Below are 26,901 nucleotides of genomic sequence, written 5' to 3'. Positions count from 1 at the left end.
TAAATAGCAGCAATATCAAGGAGTTTACATGTTCCATACATTTAATCATTGCATTCCAGAGTCAAATGAAAGTGCATTGCCGAAAAACATCAGTACCGTATTGTGGGGGGGGGATTTAAAAATTATATGTCATGTGACACTTTAACTTATTCCTTATTGAACAATGGTTTGGTTGTCTGGTTTCCGTTGTGATCTCGTTTGCTGCTTTACCAAATGTAAAAAAATTTCTTACAATACATTCTATCTTGCATGTTTTTTTGTGTTTTTTTTTGTGTTTTTTTGTGTTTTTTTTTTCAATAATACATGTAGGTTTTAGGCTTTGTAAGGAACCATGGGAATAGTGGTTATATGGTTTAAAAGACACACATCCTTGGGCAAAGTAATTTGGAAAGAAACCCAACTCAGGTATTTCGGATGCGTTAAATAGATAGGAAGAGGGGGAATCTTTTATTGAATATATTTTAACTTGGTCAACTAGAATTATTTTATTCAATTTCTGTTTACTTATTCTCACAGTAAATAAAAAAGCAAGCAGACACGAACATTTTATACAGAATTGAAGTGCATGTCACTTTGTGGTACCACAGTATATTTTGGTCCCTAGTATGTTTGGTTTCATTTAATTTCCGTGAAATTGTTTTGTCTTTTTAAAGTTTATAATTAGAGGTCTTCGAGCTATCCAAAAGCTATCAAAATTTTATTGTTAGATTACGTTTGTTTCAATTTGATATGTTATAAATCGAATTTACATACTACATCTTAAATCTATAACTAAATAAAAACGGGGGCGTGTTTTGTTATCATATGTTTTCCTCACTGAGATTTAGAAAATTACACTAGATTTAGATCCAATGTTAGATTTATAAAAGTGTAGGTTCATAATACGATTAAAAAAGATCGCTTGAAGACAAAAGTTAAAGCTGCAGGTTGCTATTGTTTAGCAATTACAGTATGAACTAGTTTTCCATACAAACCTTTAATCTTAAAAAATCATAAACTTCCGCCTATTTACATCAGCATAAATGATGTTCTTTCAAAGTAAGAAATATTCAAAGTAAATAAAAATAGCTTCTTTCTGGGTAAACAAAAGAAAATACACAAACAAAATGCATCATGGGAATGCGTTTTTCGTCCCCCGGATGTTTGGGTTTATTCAACCTACATGTAAACAAATTAAATTTCAGAAATAATAGTGACAAGAATAGATTGTTATATTCAGAATATATGTATATAAAAGGCTAGCTAGTGTTTCTAAAATTTATAAAATAAATTAGCGTTATTGATTGTGGTAGATTGGTATTTAAATTGGTATCTGAGCGGCAATTGTTTAAATGTTTTATCATAAGTTTTTGTCTATGCATTTATTCGAATGATATTGGAACACATGTCTATTCAAATGATATGTGACACTTAAGTTAATGTTATTTTCAACGTAGCATTACATGTTCATGTATAAAGAATAAAATACTAAACTTTGGCCGAAATTTTCACTCTCGAATTTGTGATTGAAAAGAGGGTTGATGTAGGATTAATAGTCACCATGTGGTAAAGTGTTTGATTCCCTAACATTCTTAAGTCAATATTTGTTATAGCCCTTCATATATCATGTAATTGGTTTGTATCAATAATTTTCACTGAATTTTGAAACCAAAGGTGCACATACATTTTTCTTGCAAATCTGCTATTGAAGCATATTTTCTAAAATGAACTTTTTAAATTTCAGATTTAAAAATAGTTAAGACTTCTTTGCTGAAAATCCAGATTCTCGAATCTTCCATTGACGTACAAATCAACTAAAAAGTTTCAATCATCACTGAAAGTTTTACTACCCTACTTTAACTCAGTAAGAAATCCCTGTATACATACTAATGTGCAGGCGGTATATAATTAGGAGAAGCCTGGTACCAACAAAACATGATTGAAAAAGACAATTGATGAGAACAAAAACTTTTGTTACATGTATAAGCGTCATTAGGAATCTTACTTATTTTTAAAGTTCAAAATAGAAGCATAACTAACTTAATCTATATGAAAACAAAAGTAATATTAATTCAATATATTTTATTGTTTTAATATTAATGATAAAAACGCTTGAATTTTGAGTTGACTGTTGGCTAATGACGTTTTTTCCAAACTTTTTGATCATATTTGACGACTGAAAGGCCAAATGAAAACAATCTGCTCTTCTATTTTCAATAAAGCAGAAGTGAGAAAAGAAAAAGAATGATTACACGATTAGTACGTACTGGTCCATGCTGATAAGGCAGGAAACAACATTGTCTTTGTTTGTAGGGCACATTATATTAATTGCATTTTCAAAGAACTAGGTTTCAATTCTACACATAGTAATCCTACTTTCACCCATAGCAGCATTTCCAAGCAGGAAATACTTCAAAATCATAAATCGATTTTGGATATCTTTAATATCCCAAATAAACAAAATGATTTTTGATTTACCTTATTTGTACTGGATTATAAAGCTTCACAACAATCCTTACAAAAGAGATATATATAGCAGGTTCCAGTAAATGTTCTACAAAACCTCTCTCTATACTCCTTACTAAAATTCTTACAATAGTGAAGGAGAAACTTCCAGAATACTGTACAACAATATACTCCAGAGGCGGTGTGAATCAGATGTGGATATAAAAAGAAACTCTTAAGAATTATTAGAAACTTTGAAGTCACAAAATCTTACCGAAATCCATAACATCAGAACGTACGATTATGCAACGCTTTATACAACCAACTCCCATAACAAATTGATTTTTCACGGCCAAATAAAAACGAACCGATAAATACAGATAATATTATTGTGAGATGTAAACCTCAAAAAGAATTTAGATTTAAGAAATTAGAATCACACAATGAATTGGTTGAGTTTTCATATTCATCATGCCTTTCCAAAAATTTTCAGTGCAAGGGCACAATTATAAATAAGACTTTGTTATCTGAGCCCTGTCAGTTAAGCACATCTGCAGGAAAAAACAAGTAACCCAAAAGATGTGCATCATGGGAATCATGATCTTGATTATTCAAATCCAATCAATATTACTGATATTCAGTGTCAGCCTTGTAGAGATTTTTATAGAAAATATATTTATCTGTCTGAAAACAAAATTGATGAAGTCTGTCTCAATACTACGGAACAAAATCCTGACTTGTGGTTTGATAGTCCCAAGGTTAGAATTCCAGCATCTGTGGCTAACAAAGTACCAAAAACAAGCAAAGCAAATCCACAAAATTTTGTTACAAACCATTTATATCCCAGATTCAAGGGCAACAATGCAACACAACATGGAAAAGTATCAGAACCAATAGCCAAAGAAATCTTTGAAAAGAAATTTGATTTAGAAGTTAAAAATTGGGGTACTGTTATAAATTAAGATGAACATTTTCTGTCTGCAAGTCCTGATGGCGCAATTGATGATTATATGCTTTTAGAAATAAAATGTCCAGTAAAATCAATTGATGAACTTTTAAAAAACAAAAGTTATGACATTTGTAAAGAAAATGATACTATTACTGTTAATATGTCAGGCAGAAATGGATATTATACACAAATACAAATGCAACTTTTCTGTACAAGAAAATCAACGTGCAAATATTTTACATGGTTTGCAAAAAATGGGGATTCATTGTGCATTGATGTACAATATAACGAAACTTTTGTTTCCAATATTTTACCACGAATCAGAGCATTTTATTTCAATCATCTATTTGTTAGAATTGTTGATGATTTTTCACAAGGCAGATTTGTTTTCAGTGAGAAGTATGAAAACTTGTGTTCAACTTTGTGAAAACAAAAATAAACAGTTTTTACACTTGTACATAATTTCTTGTTATCTTCAAAAAACAGCAATGAAGTAGCAAAAAAGTACAATGTAAAAATTTTACACTATGCATGAGCACCTCTAATCTTTAATAAGCTGAGGTCTCAAATTACAAAGAGCACCCACTACCTTCACTACTTTGTTCATTTTTTTGACTGACTTCATCGAAATAATGCTGTTCAAAATTCTGTAAGATTTCATTCTACGAATTGCCCTTTCAACATGAATGCGCACTGAAGCTATTCTACGAGATTGGATAACTTCTTTGTCACTAAGCTGCTTTCTACCTCGTAAAAATGAAGGAATGTTAAGCCCAACATGTAAACTGAACAGTTCTTCACCTATTGTGAACCCCTGTCAGCCATAACTTCATCATTTGGATTCAAATAGTTGTAAAACCCTGATTTTTTAGTGATAAACATATCACTTGCTCTGCCCCCATAACACTTTGACAAAAACATGATGTAACCATTTGGTGCAATACAAACAAGAAATTTTAATGTGTTGTGCGACTTGTAACTGCTGTAAGTTGCAGTCCTGGCTTTCAGGGACAATGGCCTCTGAAGGTACACGTCTGTATAATATATGATACATGTAGTTTTAGGGTATGTGTTTCTAAAAGAAGTTGATAGAGATCTTTGAATTGTGTCCTTTGGCAACCACATTATCAAATCTTTCAACTGAACAGCTAGGATATTTATCCATGAATTAAAAATTCTACTAGCAAGCTGATGGGAAATTCCGAATCTTTTCCCCAAGTCTTGGAACTGTAACCCTAAACGTAATCTAACTAACGTTAACAAAACTTGTTCATCGATGGACAATAAATAAGGTAAATCGTTACCATGTACCCTCATTATATCTACTAAAGTAGAGTATACACTCAGTGACAACCCTGTATAAAACATTGAATCTTTCTCTGTCAAAATTTTGAAAGATGAAAGTCCACGTGTTGTTTGAGTACCTACAGTATTAGATGTTAATTGTAGACAATATAAGTGGTCATGCAATGAATCAATTGTCTGAGTTGTTGCATCTGATTTTGGTCGATAGGTAACACAAGACACCCCATACTGATGAACAATAACAGGTGGTGTCTGGGTAGAAGCTGTTGCTGCTGAGGGAGGTATTGATTTCCATGTCTGTGGCTTTTGCTGCTTCATCTCCTCCTATGCATATAAGGCCACTTTCTTCATCCTGCTCCTGCTCATCCTCCTGATTAGACATGTTCCTCACCAGTTTTCTCCTACCTTGCTTTATCTATTTAAAAATCATACATAGTAATATATCATACATATCTGAACACATATTGTGTTTTTACATACCCGAGGATGATCCTGCATCCATAGTTAACTTCAATCATGTCCCACACAGTCTTTGTACCCGACAGCAAGCAATCACTGGTGAAAATATGACCACTCAAAATAGCTTCATGTAAGTTCAAACTGCTATTTAATTTGACAGTTTGAAAATACTAAACTATTCTAATAATAGTCATAGTAATATGTGAATCACATTAACTGTAAGTATCTCATTCTGAAAGTAGAATTAAACAAAGTTCAAACTAAAATTTATGACAAACATGTACTTTTTTGCACCCTAACCTCTTTGTGATATCCCATATGTAATTGTGGGTCAGGGTTCAGTTTGGTTGGACACCCATCAAGGAAATGAATTGAACAGACCTGTTAGCATTAAAAGATAAAATTATAATTAACCCCGATGAAAACTGTGAAGATGCACAGTCATATATCATATTTATACATAAACATGTATGTTAATGAATACTGTATACGTCTACATATATAAAAGAACACATGTGGTATTTATACATGTGTATACATGTACATGTGTAGATGTATATGGTCGACAGCATATATTGCATATTCAGCTGTTATCATCGACGATGTCATTCAGATATGAAATTAATAAGATCAATTTAAAAATTTAAAGACGATAACTGGTAAATTGCGATATAATAGATTTTTTTTTTAAATTAGACTTTTCGATACGACCTTTTAGGAAATCGGGGCGGTAAATATATCCGTTCTTCACTACGCATGTACGCATTGAACATATTTCGTATAAATAAGGTGAGATCGCCAGTCAGAACTTTGTGGTTTCAAAGAAAAAAAATTGCAGAGGATTGCATTTGTTAAAAGTATAAAAGGTATAGTTTTTATTGACTTTTAATGTATGAGGATGTGCGACCTAATTGATTGATAATTAAATAAACTAATAACATTATCAAGGACAATCAGGTATGACACTATGTGCAGAACTACGGGGAAAGGGATCCACCGGTAATGTTTATATTTATTTATTGATTGACTGATTTATTCACTTTGTGGTTTGCTTTTTTTTTTGCTCCAAAGACTTTTTAATGCTGAATTATAAGAGTTTTAAAATCATTATTATAAATATGAGAAACAATACTTAAAACACACTTAACTCATCTCTACCGAGTTTTAGATTAAGGAAAAGCTAAGCACTCCTCTAGTTAATTCTAAGAATGTATCAAGTTATACGAAATCACTGACTAAGACTTAAATAACTTTATAATACTAGCCCATGTCTTTTAAACAAAATGCTACTGAAATGATGCATAATTGATTACATTTGACATTGCCCCTATCTATATGATGTTTCCTAAGTGGATAAAACAACTGTTATTGTAATGCTCTTTTAAATAACGAGGTTTTGCATATTAATTTGTTTTCTTTAAATGTCTAAGATTGCATTTGCAAGAATATTTAATCTTTCTTAGGCTACCGAGTGCACAAGTTTACGAACTTGATTTTTATTCCACTTTTTTTTAATTAGCATTGTCCGGTGGTAATGTGGAACATTCTTTGCTAAACTTATTATGTTCTATCCAGAGAATATATAATAAACAACAACTTCACAGATGAAAGGGTGAAGTTAATTTACCTTTCTTTATCATGATCAGTTGTTAAATTTGCCTTTCTTTATCATAATCAGTTGTTAACCGTACATGTATTACTATAGGTTAACATATACTGACAAGTATGTATAATATTTGTAGACCAATGTCTTTCCAAAAAATGTCTGAGTCAGTGTATGTGGCGATGTGTCGCAAGATAGGAACCCAACAACAGGTGGCAATCAGGAAGCATACATACGAAATGCAAGATTGTTTTTCAAATCAAGTAGAAAATCGACCACATAAGTATGCTATGAGTGGAAGTCGAAAAGAAGAATTCAGTTTACTGGAATCGGACTATGATATGATGGGTTGGTGTATTGATCACAAAGTGATCTGGGGCTTTCATCAATATAAGTTTTACAACGCACGCAGACAGGTGCTTTTTCTCTGTGACAGTTCCATGAGTCTTCAAGGATTCTCTTTACTTTTGTTACTTTCCGTAGGGGATATGCCATCAATATTAAAACCGTGCGTAAGGATGAATGGAAATATCTGTTTATCAAGTTCTCGATTCAAGGAGTTGATAGCTAGTGTTCATTCAATACATGGACCATGTTTGACTTGGAAAATGCACGGTAAAGATTGTGATGGTGCGTATTGTCTAGCCAGTGATTTTTGGCCGCCCTCTGCCATTTCATGGATAGATAGATGTCACTCATGGCCTCCGATTTCTGTTGTCAACGACATCGTCAGAAATGGATGTCATTTTGTACCGATAGGACACAAACTGGGAAACCATGCAGACAACGAGTGGAGGATTTCTTTCTCTCTGGCAGAAACAAAACTTGTATACTCGATGAGTCACACACAGTTCCTAACTTATGGTTTGCTGAAATTGTTTTTAAAGGAAAAAATTAACAAAGACTTAAAAGATGAAGAAACACTTTTGTGCTCCTACCATATGAAAACAACAGTGTTCTGGGCAATCCAACAAAATGCTTTATCATATTGGTGTCCCCGAAATCTTTTGGCTGGTTTCTGGATCTGCTTTAAACTCATTCTTAAATGGGTGTATAATGGGGTCTGTCCTAATTTTTTTATTCCACAAAACAACATGTTTCTGGGCAAAATCCATGGTAAAACACAAAAATATTTATTTAGGCGACTGTATGATTTGTATAAGATGGGTATAGCATTACTGTTAAATATTCCTTCTGTCCGGTCCAGTATGTATGATGTCCTTTGTAATCCCAAACTCGAAATTTTTATAGATGAGGACTGTCTTATAGCTAAGGATGAGCTTGATAAATGTTTATTTGATGCGATAAATTGTACATCTCCAGTAATATATGAGACGGGTCCACAAACGTATCTACACACGATTGAGCAAATAATATGTTTCCCCCTAACACGGTATCAAATTGCCTGGTTACAGAAAATAACAGGTACTATCTTTCAGTGCATTGCTTTTACAATATCCCACAAAAACACAAATTCAAACAAATACGAGTATATTGTTGACAAAAGGATTTCTCACATGCTAAGATTAGCAACCAAGTTTAGGAACGTTTCTGATCTGTTGTACATTCCCATGCATTATTACAAGAGAAACAGATACAGGGAAGCGTTATCCGTATTAAAGCATGCAAGAGGAAAATGCTTGTCTATTAAGGAAAATTTTCTTTTTTCTATCCGCCTGAAGCATGCAGTTCATTTTATTGAAGAATTGATACCAGAGCAACAAGCTGCTAGCCAAAACCACATGACAGCTTTGCTTATCCTACCTCTCGTTTTATTATACATGCTAGAGTTTCTGTGCTTTAGACATGTAGACACATTGAAAGCACAAACAGCTCTAGATTATCTTCAGGCTAAAGTCCACAATATGCATAATGAATTCGAAGAAATTGATAGTTTTGTGTTTGCAGAAATCTCTTGGGAGATCCTTGGAATCTGTCAACAAATCGCAGAGTACTACCAGGCTGCCTTGTACTCATACCAACAGTCGCTCAGACAATATCCAATCAATGGCATACAAACTGCCACAAGACAGAGAATTCGTGATTTACAAATATAATCTTTGGTATTATGCCTGTGGTATTTTTCCTTTGACGACTGGTGTTCATTAAATTTTGATACCCTCACAGTTGAAGAGCAAAATGCTAGGGGTATTTTTTGATTTTGGAAAGTTATTGCATGTTCAATAACTTCCAAAGTATCTGCGATAACATGTATTTGAACTGCTTAACAAAGCTCAGGAAAATGTTCAAAAGTGAATGACATCATACAATTCGTGTCAAACAATGTTTGTTAAATCTGGACATCCATAATCTAAAAATAAAAATATGAGCATAGCATACCAATGTTTACATCATTTAACAAAGGTGGGTTTTTGTACGAGTATATGTTGTTATTCTCCATCCTATTTAAGTATTATGAATGCCAATATTATATACATTTTACTACAGTTATTGCCGAAATCAAAGAGATTCCGCAGACATTATTCTCCATTATTTCCGTCTTCCTTAGAAGACGGTATTAAGTGTTGAAATAATTTTCAGTCTCCGGGTTGTGCACTGTCCTCCGCCATGCGCTGATGTCACATAAACAACTGAATAAAGTTAGAGTAATCTGCCCTTTTATTTATTCAATATCATATTTTTTATCTTATTCGGAATTTTTCAGTGGTAAAAGAATTAAAACCTATCTTCTTTGAATTTTAGTATTTGTTATGAACATATTTTGATAATTTAGATCGCGGAAGAAAAAAAATTGCTTTAAATTTCGAATGATTTATTCAGTGCACATTTAATGTTTATGTGACGTCAGTGCATGGCTGAGGACAGTGGCAGGAATTTTTGAAACGATGGACGTAATGATTGACTGTGTCTTTATATCGGTGCTTTTGAATTTTCTGAAGCAATAGAGAACAAGATAAATCAATTTTGAACATAAATTAGCACGCTTTAAGGTATCACACCCGTCCAGTAATTGTTTTCACCATATAGCACTATAGAGGTGAAAAAAATCTTAAAAATCAGTTTGTATTTCTCATGACAAAATATTCGGAGGAAATGTTATTTGCTACCTATCTCATCAGCTAACACCATAAAAAGGGCAAGCGATACGGCATTTTCTCAAAATATCTAGCTCCAAACAGGTCTACCCTCAAAACCACGTGTTTTCCATTTGTATGTAAACAGACTGCACACTCCCCAGGAAGTTGCTGCATGTGCCATGAAAGAAGAAGTCCCTGTGGAAAAAGATCATCACCTAACAAAATACATGAAATCTCCTACTCAGTGGTACAAAAAAAATTAAAACTGAGTAAAAGAAAATATAAAAATGCAGTCAAAGAAAAAAATAGTTCTGAAGTATATATGGAACTACAATTGACTAAGTTCATTTTGATATACATGTACCTTGTAAGGTCAGGCACTGCAATGTTTTTTTTAATAATCGGCACCGAATCGGCGAGGGGGTTAAATAGTCGTTGCATACCTGGTGTATTTATAGATAGGGTATATATGTTTATCTTTTTCTACATTTACATGTAGCGACTTATTGATAGAAATTCAGAGGCCTGTGCGCAAACCAACATAATAAAAGTTTAGAAAAAGACTCTTTTCCTTATGCCCGACTGTAAATAATGTTGCCTTGGTCAGGCTATGCGGAACACCGACTTACGGCCATCCCTATATCATTTAATATTTATTCCTTTGATGAGATATTGGCACTTCTGATTGGTCGAAAATTTTCTTTGATACCTGCATCAATAAAATTTTGGCCGGATCTACTTTTCTCAACTGCTCTGATCTAACATTATTTATAGAACGGGAATTTCCAAAATAAACACTGTCAACAAAATGTAAAGTTGTGTCTGTTTATTGTAGGCAAACAAAATACACATAAAAAAACATGTAAACATAAAAACTTGAAAGTTTAATTTTCAAAAAATAAACAAAACACATTATTTGATTCACGAAATAGAAAATTAAGCGTTTTCTCACGATTTCGTCTGCTTCAGATCAATCAACATTCGAGGCTGGCTGTTCCTTTTCCAGAATAATTATAACGAACATATAGGCCTATACACTTTCACGGTAACTCTGCTGTTTAAATTTGGTAACGATGATTTTTAAATTTACACACGTACATGATCACTCATCAGAATAAGCATCGTAAAGCAAAGCTATGAATAATGCATCAACTCCTTCGGCGCATTCCAAGCGGTAGATTTACCATTTAAGTACATCACTGGCTATCTTGTTACCACAACGCTTACAAAAGTTGCTTAAACATGCTATTCTTTGTCGACATATCAACTAATTTCGTCAACGATCGCCTTTTCTTGCATGGTTATGTCCAGTTGTATATTCCAGCGATCTCACATGAAAACTAGTTTTATTGCGAATCTTTCTGCACAGTGAATAATATCACATGCTTTCGCATGTATTTTCCTTTCGTTTTCAATTCAGCCGGTTCAGATTGCAACTCACTATTTGTGTTTAATCCATTAAATTCAGCTCAATAGCTCTGCATCAGCTGAAGGCGCATCCATTTTGAATATTGTTGCTGTTGTTGTTTTGTATTCATACGCGCCGCTTCATTTACATTATTTACATTTTTGATTAATGACACTTCACATTTTTTGATTTGAAAATGTTTTATTAAATGATAAGAAATGAAGATAATAATTTTTCTATTGATCGACGCATTAAAGAAAAAAATGACCGGAAAACTTGTTCATCAATGCGCTACGCGCATTGATGAAGTTTTCCGGTCAATTTTTTCTTTGATACGTCGATCAATAGAAAAATTATTATCTTCATTTCTTAAGGAACGCCTAAACCTCCTTCTGTGGATGATAAATATGTAATGTTTGGTACTCCTTCATTTTATGATGATACGAGGGGCGTTCAATAAATAACCTGAATCTGAACTTTATTTTACAACGATTGATAAACAAGTTATACAGTACAACTTATTAATATCTCTCGTCGGATGTTAGCGCGAGGGGGTCTTTGATTTGGAAGGACGTCGGGGTACCCGGACAGCACTCACGAGTGCAAAGGAGCGACCATAAAACACTTTCACATACAAACACAGTGGATCATGAGGATCGAACTCGGGTAGCAGCGGTAAGAAGCGAGTGAATTGTCCACTACGCTACTTGGTCACATTTGTTCAATGAATAATGTCATCGTTGTTACAAAAATAACACATTAAGATATTTTTTGGTATATTTTAATGGTTATCTTCAAAATACTCTCCTTTAACAGACATATATAGGCCTACATTCAACAAATTAATCCAAACATATAATGTTTGTTGGGTTTTTTTGTGGGTTTTTGGTTTTTTTTTTTTAAAAATGGTATTCATGTACTGATAAATGCCAGAGCCTAAAGCTTTTTTGGGGCATATCTTCTCCCTGACAAGTGCTTTATTACTTAACATGTAGCTTAAAGAAAAAATCAAAGGGGGACCAGTCGGTAGAATTGAGAGGATGGAGCAAAACATGAACTTTTTTTTTTTTTAAATGATCTCACAATCTGGAATTTACATGTATATGTGCTGGGGCGTTGTCATGAAGTCGAATGTTGCGAATTCGAGACTTTAACCTCTTCCTTTAATTTCGTAATGTATCCTAACTTTCTTCAGTGCATAATTTTTGTATACATGTCCGGTTATTGATCCGCCTTTTGGAATAGCAAATTGAATTACAGGACCTACAATATTTAAAAAAATGCGTAAAAAATACTTTCTTTGTACTTTGGCATTGTTTTGCTATTACGGCGTTTTGCCGTTTTAGTCAACTGCATCTTGTAATCAATTTTCCTCTGAGGTTCAAAATAATGTGTCCTTGTTTCATCACCTGTAAAAATTTCCGATAAACGTCGTTCATTGCATTTTTGTAGATTTTAAGTAGTTTTTCTGATGAGGTATCCATCTTGCACTAACCTTTTGGAGGCTAAGGTGTCTCTTTAAGATTGTAAACACAGCCCCCGATGAAATGCCTACTAAATTTGCTATTTGTTTAGTGGTTAGTAGACCATCATTAATAGTGATATCGGTTGTTTTTCAAGTATTGCATCCGTTTAAGCCGTATGAGGTGCTACAGGACGTTGCTTATCTTAAGGTCTGTTTGGCCATTTTAGAATTTGCGGACCCACCTGTTAACTTGCCTCAATGACATACACTTGTTTCGAATCACTTAGCAAAGTTATTTTGAAATTTTTGTTGAGTCTTTACCTATTCTGACACATGCTTTTATGTAACCTCTAATTTCAGTCTTATTGAATGATGACTTACCAGTCAATTGTTCATACATTGTCTCCAATATGAGTTATGTATCAAATTCTCAAAGGAATATTCGATGAAGAAACGTGGTCAGAAAAATGGCCCTCAATAGAATATGAACCAAATCATGCGCGACATTCAAAGGTCAATTGAACCCTGTATTTTATGGAATCAGATTAGTGACAATATTTATTGAACGCCCTTTGTGTGTGTGTGTGTGTGTGTGTGTGTGTGTGTATATATATATATATATATATATATATATATATAAATATATATATATATATAAATATATATATATATATATATATATATATATATATATATATATATATATATATATATATATATATATATATATATATATATATATATATACTGTGGTTTCATTAATATTCAAGGGTATCAATTTTCGTGGATAAAGTGAAAACCACAGTTTCAAGGTTACGTAATTTAGTTGCCAATTATCCTCTTAATACAAAATGTTAAAGAAAATGCACTTCAATAAACATTTGATTTCAAGGATAAACTTTACAACGAAATCCACGAAAATTGGTATTCAACGAATATTGATGAAACCACAGTAGTATATGAACTAAACTACTTGAAAAGTGCTGCTAGAATCTTGTGTTTTGTTGTTGTAAATGAAAAATGCGTAGTATTTTCAATGAAATTAAAGAAGTTGAGAGGGTTTCCGATAGATATTGACAATATTTCTTTTATGCAATTAACAATAGAATTCTAGCAGTAATACTAATAAACATGAACTAATTGCCGATCGAATTATTGTAGCAAACATTCAAATGAACTTCGGGGTAGTGTTACACTTTTTGATTTTTTGTTAAGGTAAAAACGGGATCTATTTTTAACTGTCACGTGATACCATGGCATGACAGCTTCAAAGATCGAGTCGATTCCAAAGTAGAAAAATAATACTTTGGTGAAGACATTCACTTGGTATTAATATTCAGCCCTGTTTTCATTAAAAAAAAAACCAGTTTTTAAATTGATCATGATGTTGACGGCCATTAAACTTGCAATTGCCTTAAAATAACCTACCCGCGTAAATGCTGATACCTCTTTATTACATGATGATATTTCGCCACTTTATGCTGATAGTTTTAACATTACATGATACATGTAATGCTTCGTCTAAACGTGTTTATGCTGAAACTTTATCATTACACATTGATGATTTTTGGACCATCATATACATGGAATGAAGATTAATAATTATAACATAAATAGCAACAATATAAAGGAGTTTACACGTTCCATACATTTAATCATTGCATTCCAGAGTCAAATGAAAGTACATTGCCGAAGAACATCAGTACCGTATTGTGTGTGTGTGGGGGGGGGGGGGTAAAAATTATATGCCATGTGACACTTTAACTTATTCCTTATTGAACAATATTTTGGTTGTCTGGTTTCCGGTGTGATCTCGTTTGCTGCTTTACCAAATGTCAATTTCTTACAACACATTTTATCTTGCATGTTTTTTTTTTGTTTCAATAATACATGTAGGTTTTAGGCTTTATACATGTAAGGAACCAGGGGAATAGAAGTTATATGGTTCAAAAGACACATAGCGTTGGCTAAAGTAAATTGGAAAGAAACCCAACTCAGGAGTCAAGTGACAGATATTTCGGATGCCGTAAATTGATAGGAGGAGGGGGGATTTTTTATTGAATATATTTTAAGTCAGTCAAATAGAATTATTGTATTCAATTTCTGTTTACTTATTCTTACAGTAAATAAAAAGGCAAGCAGACACGAACATTTTATACAGAATTGAAGTGCATGTCACTGTGTGGTACCACAGTCTATTTTGTTCTCTAGTAACTCTGTTTAGTTTCATTAAGTTTCCGTGAAATTGTTTTGTCTTTTTTAAGTTTTAGAATTAGAGGTTTTCGAGCTATCCAAAAGCTATCAATCTTTTATTGTTAGATTACGATTGTTTCAATTTGATATGTTATAAATCGAATTTACATACTACATCTTAAATCTATAACTAAATAAAAACTGGGGCGTGTTTTGTTATCATATGTTTTCCTCACTCAGATTCAGAAAATTACACTAGATTTAGATCCGATGTTAGATTTATAAAAGTGTAGGTCCATGGTACGATTATAAAAGATCGCTTGAAGACAAAAGTTTAAGCTGCATGGTGCTATTGTTTAGCTATTACAGTATGAAATAATTTTCCATACAAACCTTTAATCTTAAAAAGTCATAAACTTCCCCCTATTTACATCAGCAAAATTGGTATCATTTCAAAGTTAGAAATCTTCAAAGTATTCTTTATGGGTAAACATTAGAAAAAAAACACAAACAAAATGCATCATGGGTATGCGTTTTTCGTCCCCCGGATGATTAGGTTTATTTAACCCGCATGTAAACAAATAATACTTCAGAAATAATAGTGACAAGAATAAATTGTTATATTCAGAATATCTGTATATAAAAGGCTGGCGAGTATTTCTAAAATTTATAAAATGAATAATAGACTGATGTTTAAATTGGTATATGAGTGGCAAATGTTTAAATGTTTTATCATAAGTGTTTATCTATGCATTTATTTAAATGGTATTAGAACACATGCCTATTCCAATGATATGTGACACTTAAGGTAATGTTATTTTCAAAGTACCAATACATGATCTTGTATATAGAATAAAATGCTAAACGAATTTTCACTCTCGAATTTGTGATTAAAAAGAGGGTGGATATAGGAATTAATAGTCACCATATGGTAAAGTGTTTGACTCCCTAACATTCTTAAGTCAATATTTGTTATACGCCTTTATATACCATGTATTTGGTTTATACCCTCGATAATTTTTCACTGAAATTTGAAGCCAAAGATGCACATACATTTTTCTTGGAATTTTCTTGGAATTCTGCTATTTTAGCACATTTCTAAAATGAACATTTCAAATTTCAGGTTTAAAAATATTATATTAGGAATTTTTGAAAATCCAGAGTTTCGATTTTTTCATAGACGTACAAATCAACTCAAAAGTTTCAAAACCCTCAGCTTAAAGTCAAAAAAACTTGGTAGGAAATCCCTGTATACATGCAAATGTGTAGGCGACATTTAGTGAGGAGAAGCCTGGTACCAACGAAACATGATTCTGTAAAAGACAACTGATGAGAAAAAACTTCTGTGAAAAGCGTCATTAGTAAACTTACTTATTTTAAAGTTGAAATAGAATCATAACTCACATTATATGACATCAAAAGTAATATTCATTCACTAGATTGTCTTGTTTCAGTAATTTGCAAAATCAAAATTATAAAAATAATAATGATAAAAACGCTTGAATTTTGAGTTGACTTTTGGCTAATGACGTTTTCTCTAAATTTTCTGATCATATAAGGCCAAAATGAAAACCATTTATCCTTCTGTTTTCAATAAAGCAGAAGTGAGAAAAGAAGTAGATAGATTGCACGACCAGTATGTTCTGGTCCCTGCTGACGAGGCAGGCAAGAACTTTATCTTTGTTTGTAAGGCACATTATATTAATTGCATTTTCAAAGAATTAGGTTTCAATTCTAAACATGGTAATTCTATTTACACCCATAACAGCCTTTCCAAGCAGGAACTACTCCAAAATCATAAACCGATTTTGGATATCTTTAATATCCCCAATAAACAAAATGAATTTGATTAACCTTATTTGTACTGGATTCCAAAGGTTACAAAAGTCCTTACAAACAGAAATATATTGCAGGTTCCAGTAAATGTTCTACCGAACCCCTCTCTTTACTCATTTCTAAAATTCTGAGAGTAGTAAAGGAGACTTCAAGAGTACTGTACAATAATATACTCCAGAAGCGGTGGGAATCAGATGTGGATACAAAACAAGAGGTATGATAAAATCAGCTTAATGCAGTCATGATACAAACTATATGGACAATGTTGTATAATACATGTAGATTCTGTATCAATAAAAATCCGCTTTTGCTCCTGAATATTCTAATGTTCTAATTCTAATGTTTATTATCATTAGTCCCTATACTAACAGGATGACCTTATTGCAATATCACATGTTGAGCATTGCAGTTCTCAAAAAGATCCTAAACATTTGTTTAAATAAAGGATGTAAGCCTCAATCAATCTCTGAACCTCTTGTGATGCCCAAGACTCGTTTAAGATTCACTCTATATATTCCTATGTAACAATTTAACTCCCACTGTGGCCCCCATCCTACACCCGTGGTCATGATTATCACAACTTTGAATGTACAGTACCTGAGGATGATTCCTTACAAGTTTCACATTTCCTGGCTGATAAGTTTCAGAGAAGAAAATTTTCAAAGATTTACTTTCTTTCTATAGTAAACTTCCCTTACTTTAAAATGTAGAAATATACCGTCATCACCTGCATATGGTGTTTTTATCTCTCAGTAAATTCGATACACAAGAGCACGCTTTTCGTATGAACAGTTTGTAAGGTGAGAAAAGCTACTGACAAATAAGTTAAGAAAACAGGACTATTAACAGTCTTGTTTGAAGTCATCTTTTCGTAAGTTCTATGGTCAATACAGCGACCTTGTCAGCAAAGACAATCTTCCATTAAGTCGCATACTGACTGACGTTTTTCATACTAATTGTTATACCATAATTAACCACCTAATTGACTTTTCCGTTTTTTCACGATTACAACTAAGAGCACACTGTGGGTGTGACCGGTCAGCAGAGGAAACTCACTCCTAGGCACCTCATCCTACCTCTATCTTTTTAGAGGTCCTTGCTGATCTGCTTTAAATTTGTATTTTGTTTGATGTGTTTTTGAGATGAATGACAATTTTGTTATCGTCCTTTTATTATTTATTTATCACCTAACTTCCAACTGAATCATGGCTTGTTCATTTGCCGATTATGTCGGTGTTGGTTCACAGGTTATTTCGACAAAGTTATTAACGGATGACAACATTGTTAGTAAATTCGGTGTGAAATCGAAGATGATGACGAGACAGAAACCGGAAAAGTGGTGAAGATATTGGTGGTCGGCAGATACTCCAGAAATTCTAGAATGTCTGCAAAAGATGCGTTAGTCATGATTGTACAAACTTTTTCATGAAGAAAATAGACACCAACAATTCCACATATAGTATACCGGTATTACAAAAACTGATTGAAATTATTGAAACTTATTACAGAATTGATAAAAAAAAAATACAAACCTGTCCATCACATATTTTTTTTCTTCGTGAAGTGAAAATAAGTTTGATTGAACTATATTCATATCATAATAACTGGGAAATGCCAACAACCTCGAATATAACAAGTATTGGTTATGATTAGAAATAAAATGGTGTCCCCAGCTTTTCGTTATACTATGAGGCCACTATATCATCATTTGATAGTGATCATGAATGCTTGTTAATCATTGTTTGTAATGTATGTGATGTGCCATTTAAGGAGAAAAATGTAACAAGAAATTTACATTTATAATACAAATTGTTTTATTTTGCTGTAAAACGACATTAAAAACTAAAATTTCTTAAACTATGCAATTCAGTTCTAAAAAGGCTTTAAAATATCTTCAAATTATAATATGTACTAATTAGATACATGTTATTAACGTATTTCAATTCTCTTTGGTTGGCATATGGATGCACTGAATGTAATCAAATTAATAATATTGTATTAGAGAATATATACATGTAATTACATAAAAAACAAAAAGTTTGAAATCGTATTCAGATAAAATACTAGTAATGTTAAAGAATTGAAAGGGCTCTTATGCATAAAAGTAAAATGTTTCTGTGTGTCAGATGTTAAATAGGAGCATGTTCAGCGCACTGGAGCTGCATTATTAATCATTTAGTGTCGGAGTAGTTGAAAATTTTACAGTAAATTCAAACAATTGTTTAACATCAGAACATTTAAATTTCTTAGCATAGCATTTACTTGCACTCAGCATAGCAAATTATATCATACTATAGAATTACTACTGGGGATATAGTAATTAATGATTTTGTACGATGTAATGGACACCATACTTTTTGACACTGTAACTACAGTTTTATATCGGTCGGTCGAGAGCAGTCAACGTACAAAGTTGATTAAAACTCTGTCATTGTACAGCTCTGTTTAGCGTCCACTAGAAAAAAAATTGTATTTCAAAATTTGGTCTAATTACGGAATAGGGTATCATTCTTTGATTATTATGAGGTGATAATTTTGGTCGGGGCATGATCAAATCCAAAAAAGCCCGAATGGCTTTATGATATATTTGATCACGCTCCGATCGAAATTATCATCACATTATATTCAAAGAATGATTCATTATTACTTATATATACATATATGTAATTTCAGATATTTAACGATTAAATATTTAAATTGAAATAAACAAACCACGCATGCGCCCCAATTATACGTCATTTTATTTTATTGGACTGTATAGTACAAAATCGATACGTACTGATATCACTGGCAAAGACACTTAAAAATGCAAATATAATGATTTAAGCAAAGAATCAAGCTAATTAAAAATGTTTTATTTTTTGTGTTAAAAGACCCCCACGGAAGTCATGGTTTTTTTTTTTCTACAAGTAACGTCGCAATGTGGTACAACGAGATATTTTCGTTCTTTTTTACTTCATTCGTGTTTTTCTTTTTCCTTTTTGTTTCTTTTTTTTCTTCCTGGTACTAGTGCGGTGTTTGTACATCTTTATATTTAGTTCCAAAGTTATCAAGCTAATTTCCTTTTGATATTATAAACATCAAATTTATAAAATAAATGAATGCAATGGCTAAAAGCTCGTTTTTATTAAGCTTACTGTTATAGAGATATATATTATGACAAAACTATCAAAACCTTAACTATATTTGCGCACTCTTATTAAAATTCTTTGAATGTCTTGTTCGTTAAATGCATTTATATGATGCAATCGCATCGTGACGTTTAAATTTGGTTTGTTCATAAGATAGTTTTCATAGATGTTTGCAATACATACATCATCACAGTAATTGTAACCAGAGTTTAAACTCTAATCTAGAATTTTTTTCCTTTTTTTAACTTCTTAACAGTTTTCAGTTTTTTTACCAACGTCGTCAACATCTCCTGTAATACATGTTTAAGTTGTTTAAACTTTAAGAAATGTAAATAAAATTCATTCAAATATTGCCTTTAGATAAGCAGTCAAACAATAACAACAAGTTAATGGTTTTTTCAGCCTACAAGACAGCAGTTTTCAAAAAAAGAGTTCATCTCAGAATTAGCTATCAAGAAAATTCGATTGTGAGTTTTACAAATGTCCGATGATAAAGCGAAGGACATTAAAAATAACATTCTGCATATTTTTTAAGAAAATAAAGTAGCATGTGTATGTATATACCCCATCATGCTACAATAAATTTAAAAAAAAAAAAAACTGTACTACCTCACATTTTAAACTTAAAGTCATTCTGGTATTTGTTTTTCCTTGTAAAGGATAGGGCTATAATTAATTAACAGCTTGCTGACATCATGAATAATTTTTAATTAAATCGATATCACTTTTATTTAAAATGAAATTGTTATCACTTATTATAGGACTATATGTTACATATTGATTCTTTATGAACTTCCCTGTATCAGTGTGTTCCTTGTATAAATCGATATGTGAGCTAACCATTACAACTAGAATAGAAATATAAAAAGAATGTTTTGTTTCATTTAAGTTTTTATAAAGGAAAAAAAAACAATAGCCTTCATTGTTTTTCCCTTTAGGTATTGTCACAAAATGGTACAAAAAGATATTTTCGTTCATTTTGAATATTAAATACTTGTGTTAATAGTGAGTTCTTAATTAATATGTGTTTAATTAAGGGGCATGGTCACGATTTTGGTCAAATTTTATTTTCTGTTTTTATTATCTAAAATGCTTTAGCAATGTATTTCTAAAGGTCAAATGAAATTTAAGATACAGGGCTCACCATTTTTTGTAATGTAAGCAAGGCTCGTGTCCTGTTTTTGTTAACATATGTTCAATATGCATGTACAAGTAAAAAAAATCTTTTTAAGCTGAATAGTCTACTTTCTTATTCACATTAAGCATAAATAAACAGTTCCTAATGTTTAACACACATATTTTAAGTCTGTGACTGGAATTTTCACTTCTACATTCAAAATGTAAACAAAAGCTGTGTTTACATAGTAAAGAATTGTGAGCTCTGTAACTCGCTTATAATTCAATGAATGACACTCAAATTTTGGTTCCTGATTTAAAATGCCTTACCGTAATTAGGATTTGTAAACATTAAAATCGGGAAAATAATTTTGACCAAAATCGTGACCATGCCCCTTTAAGAGGTCAATAAAATTTCGATAAATGATCATCATCACATTTGCATTTAAAAATCTGAAAATCAATTTAATACTTTGTATCATAAATTACCATTAATTAAATGGAGAAAAGTACAGCATAATTATTTAAGAACCGTTAACTATATATAAATTTTGGTCCACAAAATTAATGCATGTTTAAACTTTCATTAAAGAAAAATACGTCAAATGTTTATTTGCCTTAATTTTGTCACATGAAATGATTTAATAAAAAACTCAATTTCCAACATGACATTTTCTTTCTCTAATCTTAATTCTTTGTTAATGAAAAACATTTACTTCAAATCCCCCAAGGGCCGGGAACAAAACTAAAGAGTATAGGTGTTGTTTGTTTTGTCTAAGATTTGTGTCATTCCTCCCATCAAAGAGTCACCGGTGTGAAAGTGTTATAATTCTTTAATTGTGTTAATTGAACAGTGTTGAATGTGTGAGTGAAAGATGCGTGTTGTGTGAAAGAGTCAGTTTGAATTCCACCGTAGAGATTCCTGGACGTGATTTAGATGTACTGGACTTTCCGTCATCAAAGAAATAATTCAGTCTTTTAAATCTGGACAGTTCCGAGTAATAAAACTTTTGTGTATAATACGAGTGCATATTGCGATAAAGCGAGGATATTTCCATTACTTCCGTTCCTAATTAAGCCATTGTACGAAATACAGCACTTCAAGTTAATTTTTGTGTTCCTTTTAAAATAACGCTAACGTCAGGTTGTGACAATTTTACATTGAAAAACTACACAGAGGTATATTTATCTATTATGAAAACATGGAACGAACGTTATATATATTTGAACATTAAAATGATTTCTTTTGTGATTCATGCGGGATATGAAGGTAGCGACATTGCAGAAAAAAATGTAATTTTTTATGCAATGATCGTTACCTTCATATCCCGCATGAATAACCAAAATAAAGCATTTTATTGTTAATATTTACAAATTAATAAATTGATTTTAAAAAGTAAGTTAAATTGACATCGGTACATTAGCTTCAAGAAATAGTCAAATTGTCTCCTATGTGAAATTGAGTCAGACATGTTTATGATTATTTCGTGCAGTCCGTGTTTTTTGTTAGGTCACTGTAGGTTTCGACCAATCGGTGATAGGGAAGAGTCAGTCAACATAAATTGAGACAGCCTTGGAAGCCAATGAGAGTAGACAATCGCTGCACGTGATGCGAAATAGCATATAAATAGTGGCTGTAATCTCATATCAGCAAGATTCATACAAAAAATTGAAGAGGAAAGAAGTCTGTTGAAATCGCACAAGGTATAGGACAATTTTACACTATCATTTTCAAATCTCAAAGAAGACGTTATTTACTTATTAGAATATATTAGAATTGATTAACAATAAAATGTTAATACTGTATAACGCTTAAATACATGTAGTCAATTAGCAAAACAAGTTTTAATTTGCTAGGGATATCAAGTTAAATCTTAACGTTTAAAGAGACAGTACAGCTGAAAACACGTGTGTTTAACTTGAGATTTTCCCATTGTATCATTAGGGAATAAGAAATAACGTTGATTGTGACAGTTGAAGTACATCAAAATCCTTTTCACATACCTAATTAATGTAATTATGAGTTTCCGAAGATTTAAGAGTCGTACAAACCTTTCTTATATCTTATATCGCTTATTTGTTCCACGTGATTTTGATTGACAGTAATTTACACGCGCTGAATACTACAAGATCTTCGCTCGATTACAGCCATCATGGAATACGAGGAAAAAGTGACTCTCTAAACGCAGTTGCGTCGGAAACAAATTGAAAGGGGGGTGGGGGGGGGGGGGGGGGCTAGACCTAATCATCAGAAATCTTGACAAGCAAAAAAAAAGGCTAATTCCCAAAATCAAGAATTTCTTAACCTGTGTGTGTGTGTGGGGGGGGGGGGGGGGGGGGTAGCGTAGTATACCTGTAACTGCAATTTTCTATATCACTCTTATTATTAATTTTCCTTATTTCAAGTTCATTTCAATTCCTAACATTTTACTCGTAATGTGGGGGCGGGGGCGGCACCTTCCTGATACTTCAATTTTTTACAAATAGATCTAAGAACTATAATGTTTGCTGCGAGATAAAAGGGGTCAGGTCTAACCTTGCAAAAAAAGTGGGGGTGGGCTAAGCCCGCCATACCCTCTTAACCCCCCCCCCCACCTCCCCCCCCCCCCGTTCCAACGCCAATGAAACGGAACACATCATCACTTTCTCGATAATTCATAAATGGTTTACCAATTTCAGTTAATTTTAGATATGAAAAGACACAGATATGTCAAATTTATAACCTCTCAAGGGGCCTCACTTAAAAAATGAATTTCGGCTCTACATGTAGCAACTCCTGTGATAAAAACGCAAAATACATCTTTACAAAATAATAATTCTGGTTATTTTAAAAATTTGAACAATTTTAATCTTGAAGAAGTGGAAAAGACATTTCTATCTACAAATCTGTTTATAATAGGAGAATCTTTACAAAATAATAATTCTGGTTATTTTAAAAATTTGAACAATTTTTATCTTGAAAAAGTGGAAAAGACATTTCTATCTACAAATCTGTCTATAATAGGAGAATCTTCGTAAGCCCTGCATGTGATTTGTTTATAGTAGATACGCATGCGTAGTAGTATAGAAGGCGGAACCCTGTAACACGCTGCGATATATATATTTATGGGTTATAAATGATTATTAATTAAAATGAAATAATTAGATTGATTTCATGTAGAAATTTGTAATTTTCTGAAAGTTTATACATATATGAATAGTACAAAAATTCCGAGCCCGATCGGAAAAATTTTCATGTCGGTTAAAAAAATTTAATAGATGAGCCGTACTGTCTCTTTAAACTATTCTTTTTCGGCTTTCTAAAGAGTTCATTTCTTTAAAAGATAATTATTTTACACCAAAGTATAACTTACACATTGAAAAGTTCCAAGATATGGGAAAAGGGGTTTTGATTGAAAGTCACATCTAAATATTTATTAAAAGCATAATCATTTTTTTTTCAGCTTTTACTCGGTGTATTAAGGAAAAAGTCTTGGAATTTAATTTCCCAGTATTTATTCAAAATTTATTTAGTTACCAATTCAGATTACACGTAAATTTGACAATAGTGCAACGAATCACGGATGAGTGCAAATAGTAATTTCCCTTTTCTTTTACTTGACAATATCACTTATTACATCCATGGTGCTTTACAGTAAAATGGCGGTCAAAAACATTTCTGAGTCAGTCTATGTTGGACTTTGTGACAAGGTAGGGACTCCACAACAGGTTGCCTTCAGAAGAGAGATTTCCTACGTATCCGATTTGTTCCTGAATCAAGTTCAAAAAAGATTCGGTGATGACGATTATCTTAGCGGTAATGGTGTGAACAAAATCGTAGTTACTGGAAGTCATAGAGAAGGATTCAGATTAAATGGATCTGATATTGATTTTATGCTCTGTTATAACTGTCCAGTGATTTGGAATTTTACTCAGTCCCAGTTTTACAACATACAAAGACAGGAGGTGATCCTCTGTGACAGTTCAGAGAGTCCACCAGGATTCACTTTACTTTTGTTACCAACGGAAGAAAGTAATGGTTATTTTTTGCCATTTCGTGTTAAGATAAATGGGAGACTTTACATATCAAGTTCCAAACACAGAGAAATGACCCTATCGCGCGGTTGTACAATACATGGACCATGTAGTTCTGTTAGATACGAAGATGTAGAATTCGATTTTGCCAAATGTTTTGCTAGTGATTTTTGGCCTCCTTCTGCAATCCCGTGGATATATAGATGTCACCATTGGCCCCCAGTCCATGTTGTCAACGAAATTGTCAGTAACGGATGCCACGTTGTAGCAATAGGACACAGACTAGGAAACCATGCAGACGATGAATGGAGAATATCGTTTTCTCAAGCTGAAAACAGACTTGTGTACTCAATGAATCACACACAATTCTTAACTTATGGTTTATTGAAATTGTTCTTAAAGGAAATAATCAACAAGGGGTTGAGAGAGGAAGACAAACTACTGTGTTCTTACCACATGAAGACAGTTGTTTTTTGGGCCATTCAACAAAATGTACTGTCTCATTGGGGGTCACAAAATATTTTAGCATGTTTCTGGGTCTGCTTTAAACTTCTTCTTAAATGTGTGTATGATGGGGTTTGTCCTAATTTTTTTATTCCATTAAACAACATGTTTTTGGGCAAAATCCATGGTGGAGCGAGAACAGATTTATTTAAACAACTTTATGAGTTGTATAAAAAGGGTATAGCATTATTGCTTCACAGCCCTTCTATCAGGTCTTATATAGTTGATATCCTATGTAATCCCGGGACAACGGTTTGTGCTGCTGAAACTGCATTGATGTCTGGCAATGAATTTAATTCCAAATTGCTTCTTGAAATTGAAACTCATTTATGGTCCCATCTTGAGACAGGCCTATTAAGATGCATTAACGACTTACAAGTTGTAGAACAGTTCATTGGATTACCTCTGACTTGGTTTCAATTAGCATGGTTACAAAAAATGGGGTGTAAATATTTTCAGGATACTGCTTTTAACTTATATCACACATACAAAAATACAGCATCGAACAGAAGTCTGTATATTGCTGACAAAATAGCCTGTCACCTGCTGAAACTGGCAGCCAAGTTTGGGGTTGGTAATGATGTCTTGTATTTAAGTATGTATTATTACAAAACATTCAGATACAGAAAAGCTTTATTTGTTTTACAGATGGCAAATCTCATCACTGATATAGTATATTTTGACTTAAAAAACGATGCCGAGACCACAAGGGGACACTCTCTATCATCACTGTTCAGAAATACTCTGATAAAATTTGTCTTTCTTCAAACTGACATTTCATACATTGATGAATTGATACTAGAACAAGAGTTTGCGAAGAAAACTGTAAAAGGCACACTGAATATACCAGGTTCAGTTATCTTACACATGTTAGAATTTCTGTGTTTTAGACATGTTGACTCAGTGAGGGCTCAAGAATCCCTAGATTCTCTACAGGTCGTGGTACAAGGTGTATTAGGCGATGCTATTTCATGGGAGATTCTGGGGATCTGTCAACAGATTGCAGGAAACATCCACGCTGCCCTGTACTCATACCAAATGGCACTATGTAAGAGTAAAGACAATGATTCTGTTTTACATACTGTTGCCATACAGAGAATACAGGAATTAGAGAGCAACCATTACATTCCTTGAGTTAACACAAACTTTAGAATAAAAATTGCAATACTGATGTAATATGTTTTATGTGATGTTTAATTATATTATATATTGATAAAAAAAAAAGATACGTTTATAATGTAAAGTGTTTTAATCTGTTTTCTTAAACTGAGTTTGCCAGAATAAGGCTCATGTCTTATATTCATTTACAACCTTTCAAAAATAATATAGACATGTTACATGTAGTATATACAGTAATAAAAAATCATAGCCTGTCAAATAAACATAAACATGTACACTGTGTCTTAAAATCAGAATTGTTGATTTCTCAAAACTAAAGCATTTGGATTTTCCCCCT

General features: G+C 32.5%; 1 protein-coding gene across 1 annotated transcript; it reads left to right on the top strand.

Moving 5' to 3' along the window:
- The first annotated feature begins 24,476 nt into the window (after positions 1-24,476).
- Positions 24,477-26,669, top strand: LOC128164129 (uncharacterized). The gene has a single exon (XM_052827874.1). It carries the CDS (start codon positions 24,549-24,551, stop codon positions 26,577-26,579), a length of 2,031 nt encoding a protein of 676 aa, XP_052683834.1. The 5' UTR covers positions 24,477-24,548; the 3' UTR covers positions 26,580-26,669.
- The last annotated feature ends 232 nt before the right edge of the window (positions 26,670-26,901 follow it).

The sequence above is a fragment of the Crassostrea angulata genome, chromosome 9 (genome assembly GCF_025612915.1).
Source record: "Crassostrea angulata isolate pt1a10 chromosome 9, ASM2561291v2, whole genome shotgun sequence".
NCBI classification, from domain to species: domain Eukaryota; kingdom Metazoa; phylum Mollusca; class Bivalvia; order Ostreida; family Ostreidae; genus Magallana; species Magallana angulata.
This window is presented reverse-complemented; position numbering and strand designations above follow the sequence as displayed.

Coding starts and splice junctions, on each gene's coding strand:
- LOC128164129 (XM_052827874.1), top strand. CDS start 24,549: ATGGTGCTTTACAGTAAAATGGCGGTCAAAAACATTTCTGAGTCAGTC.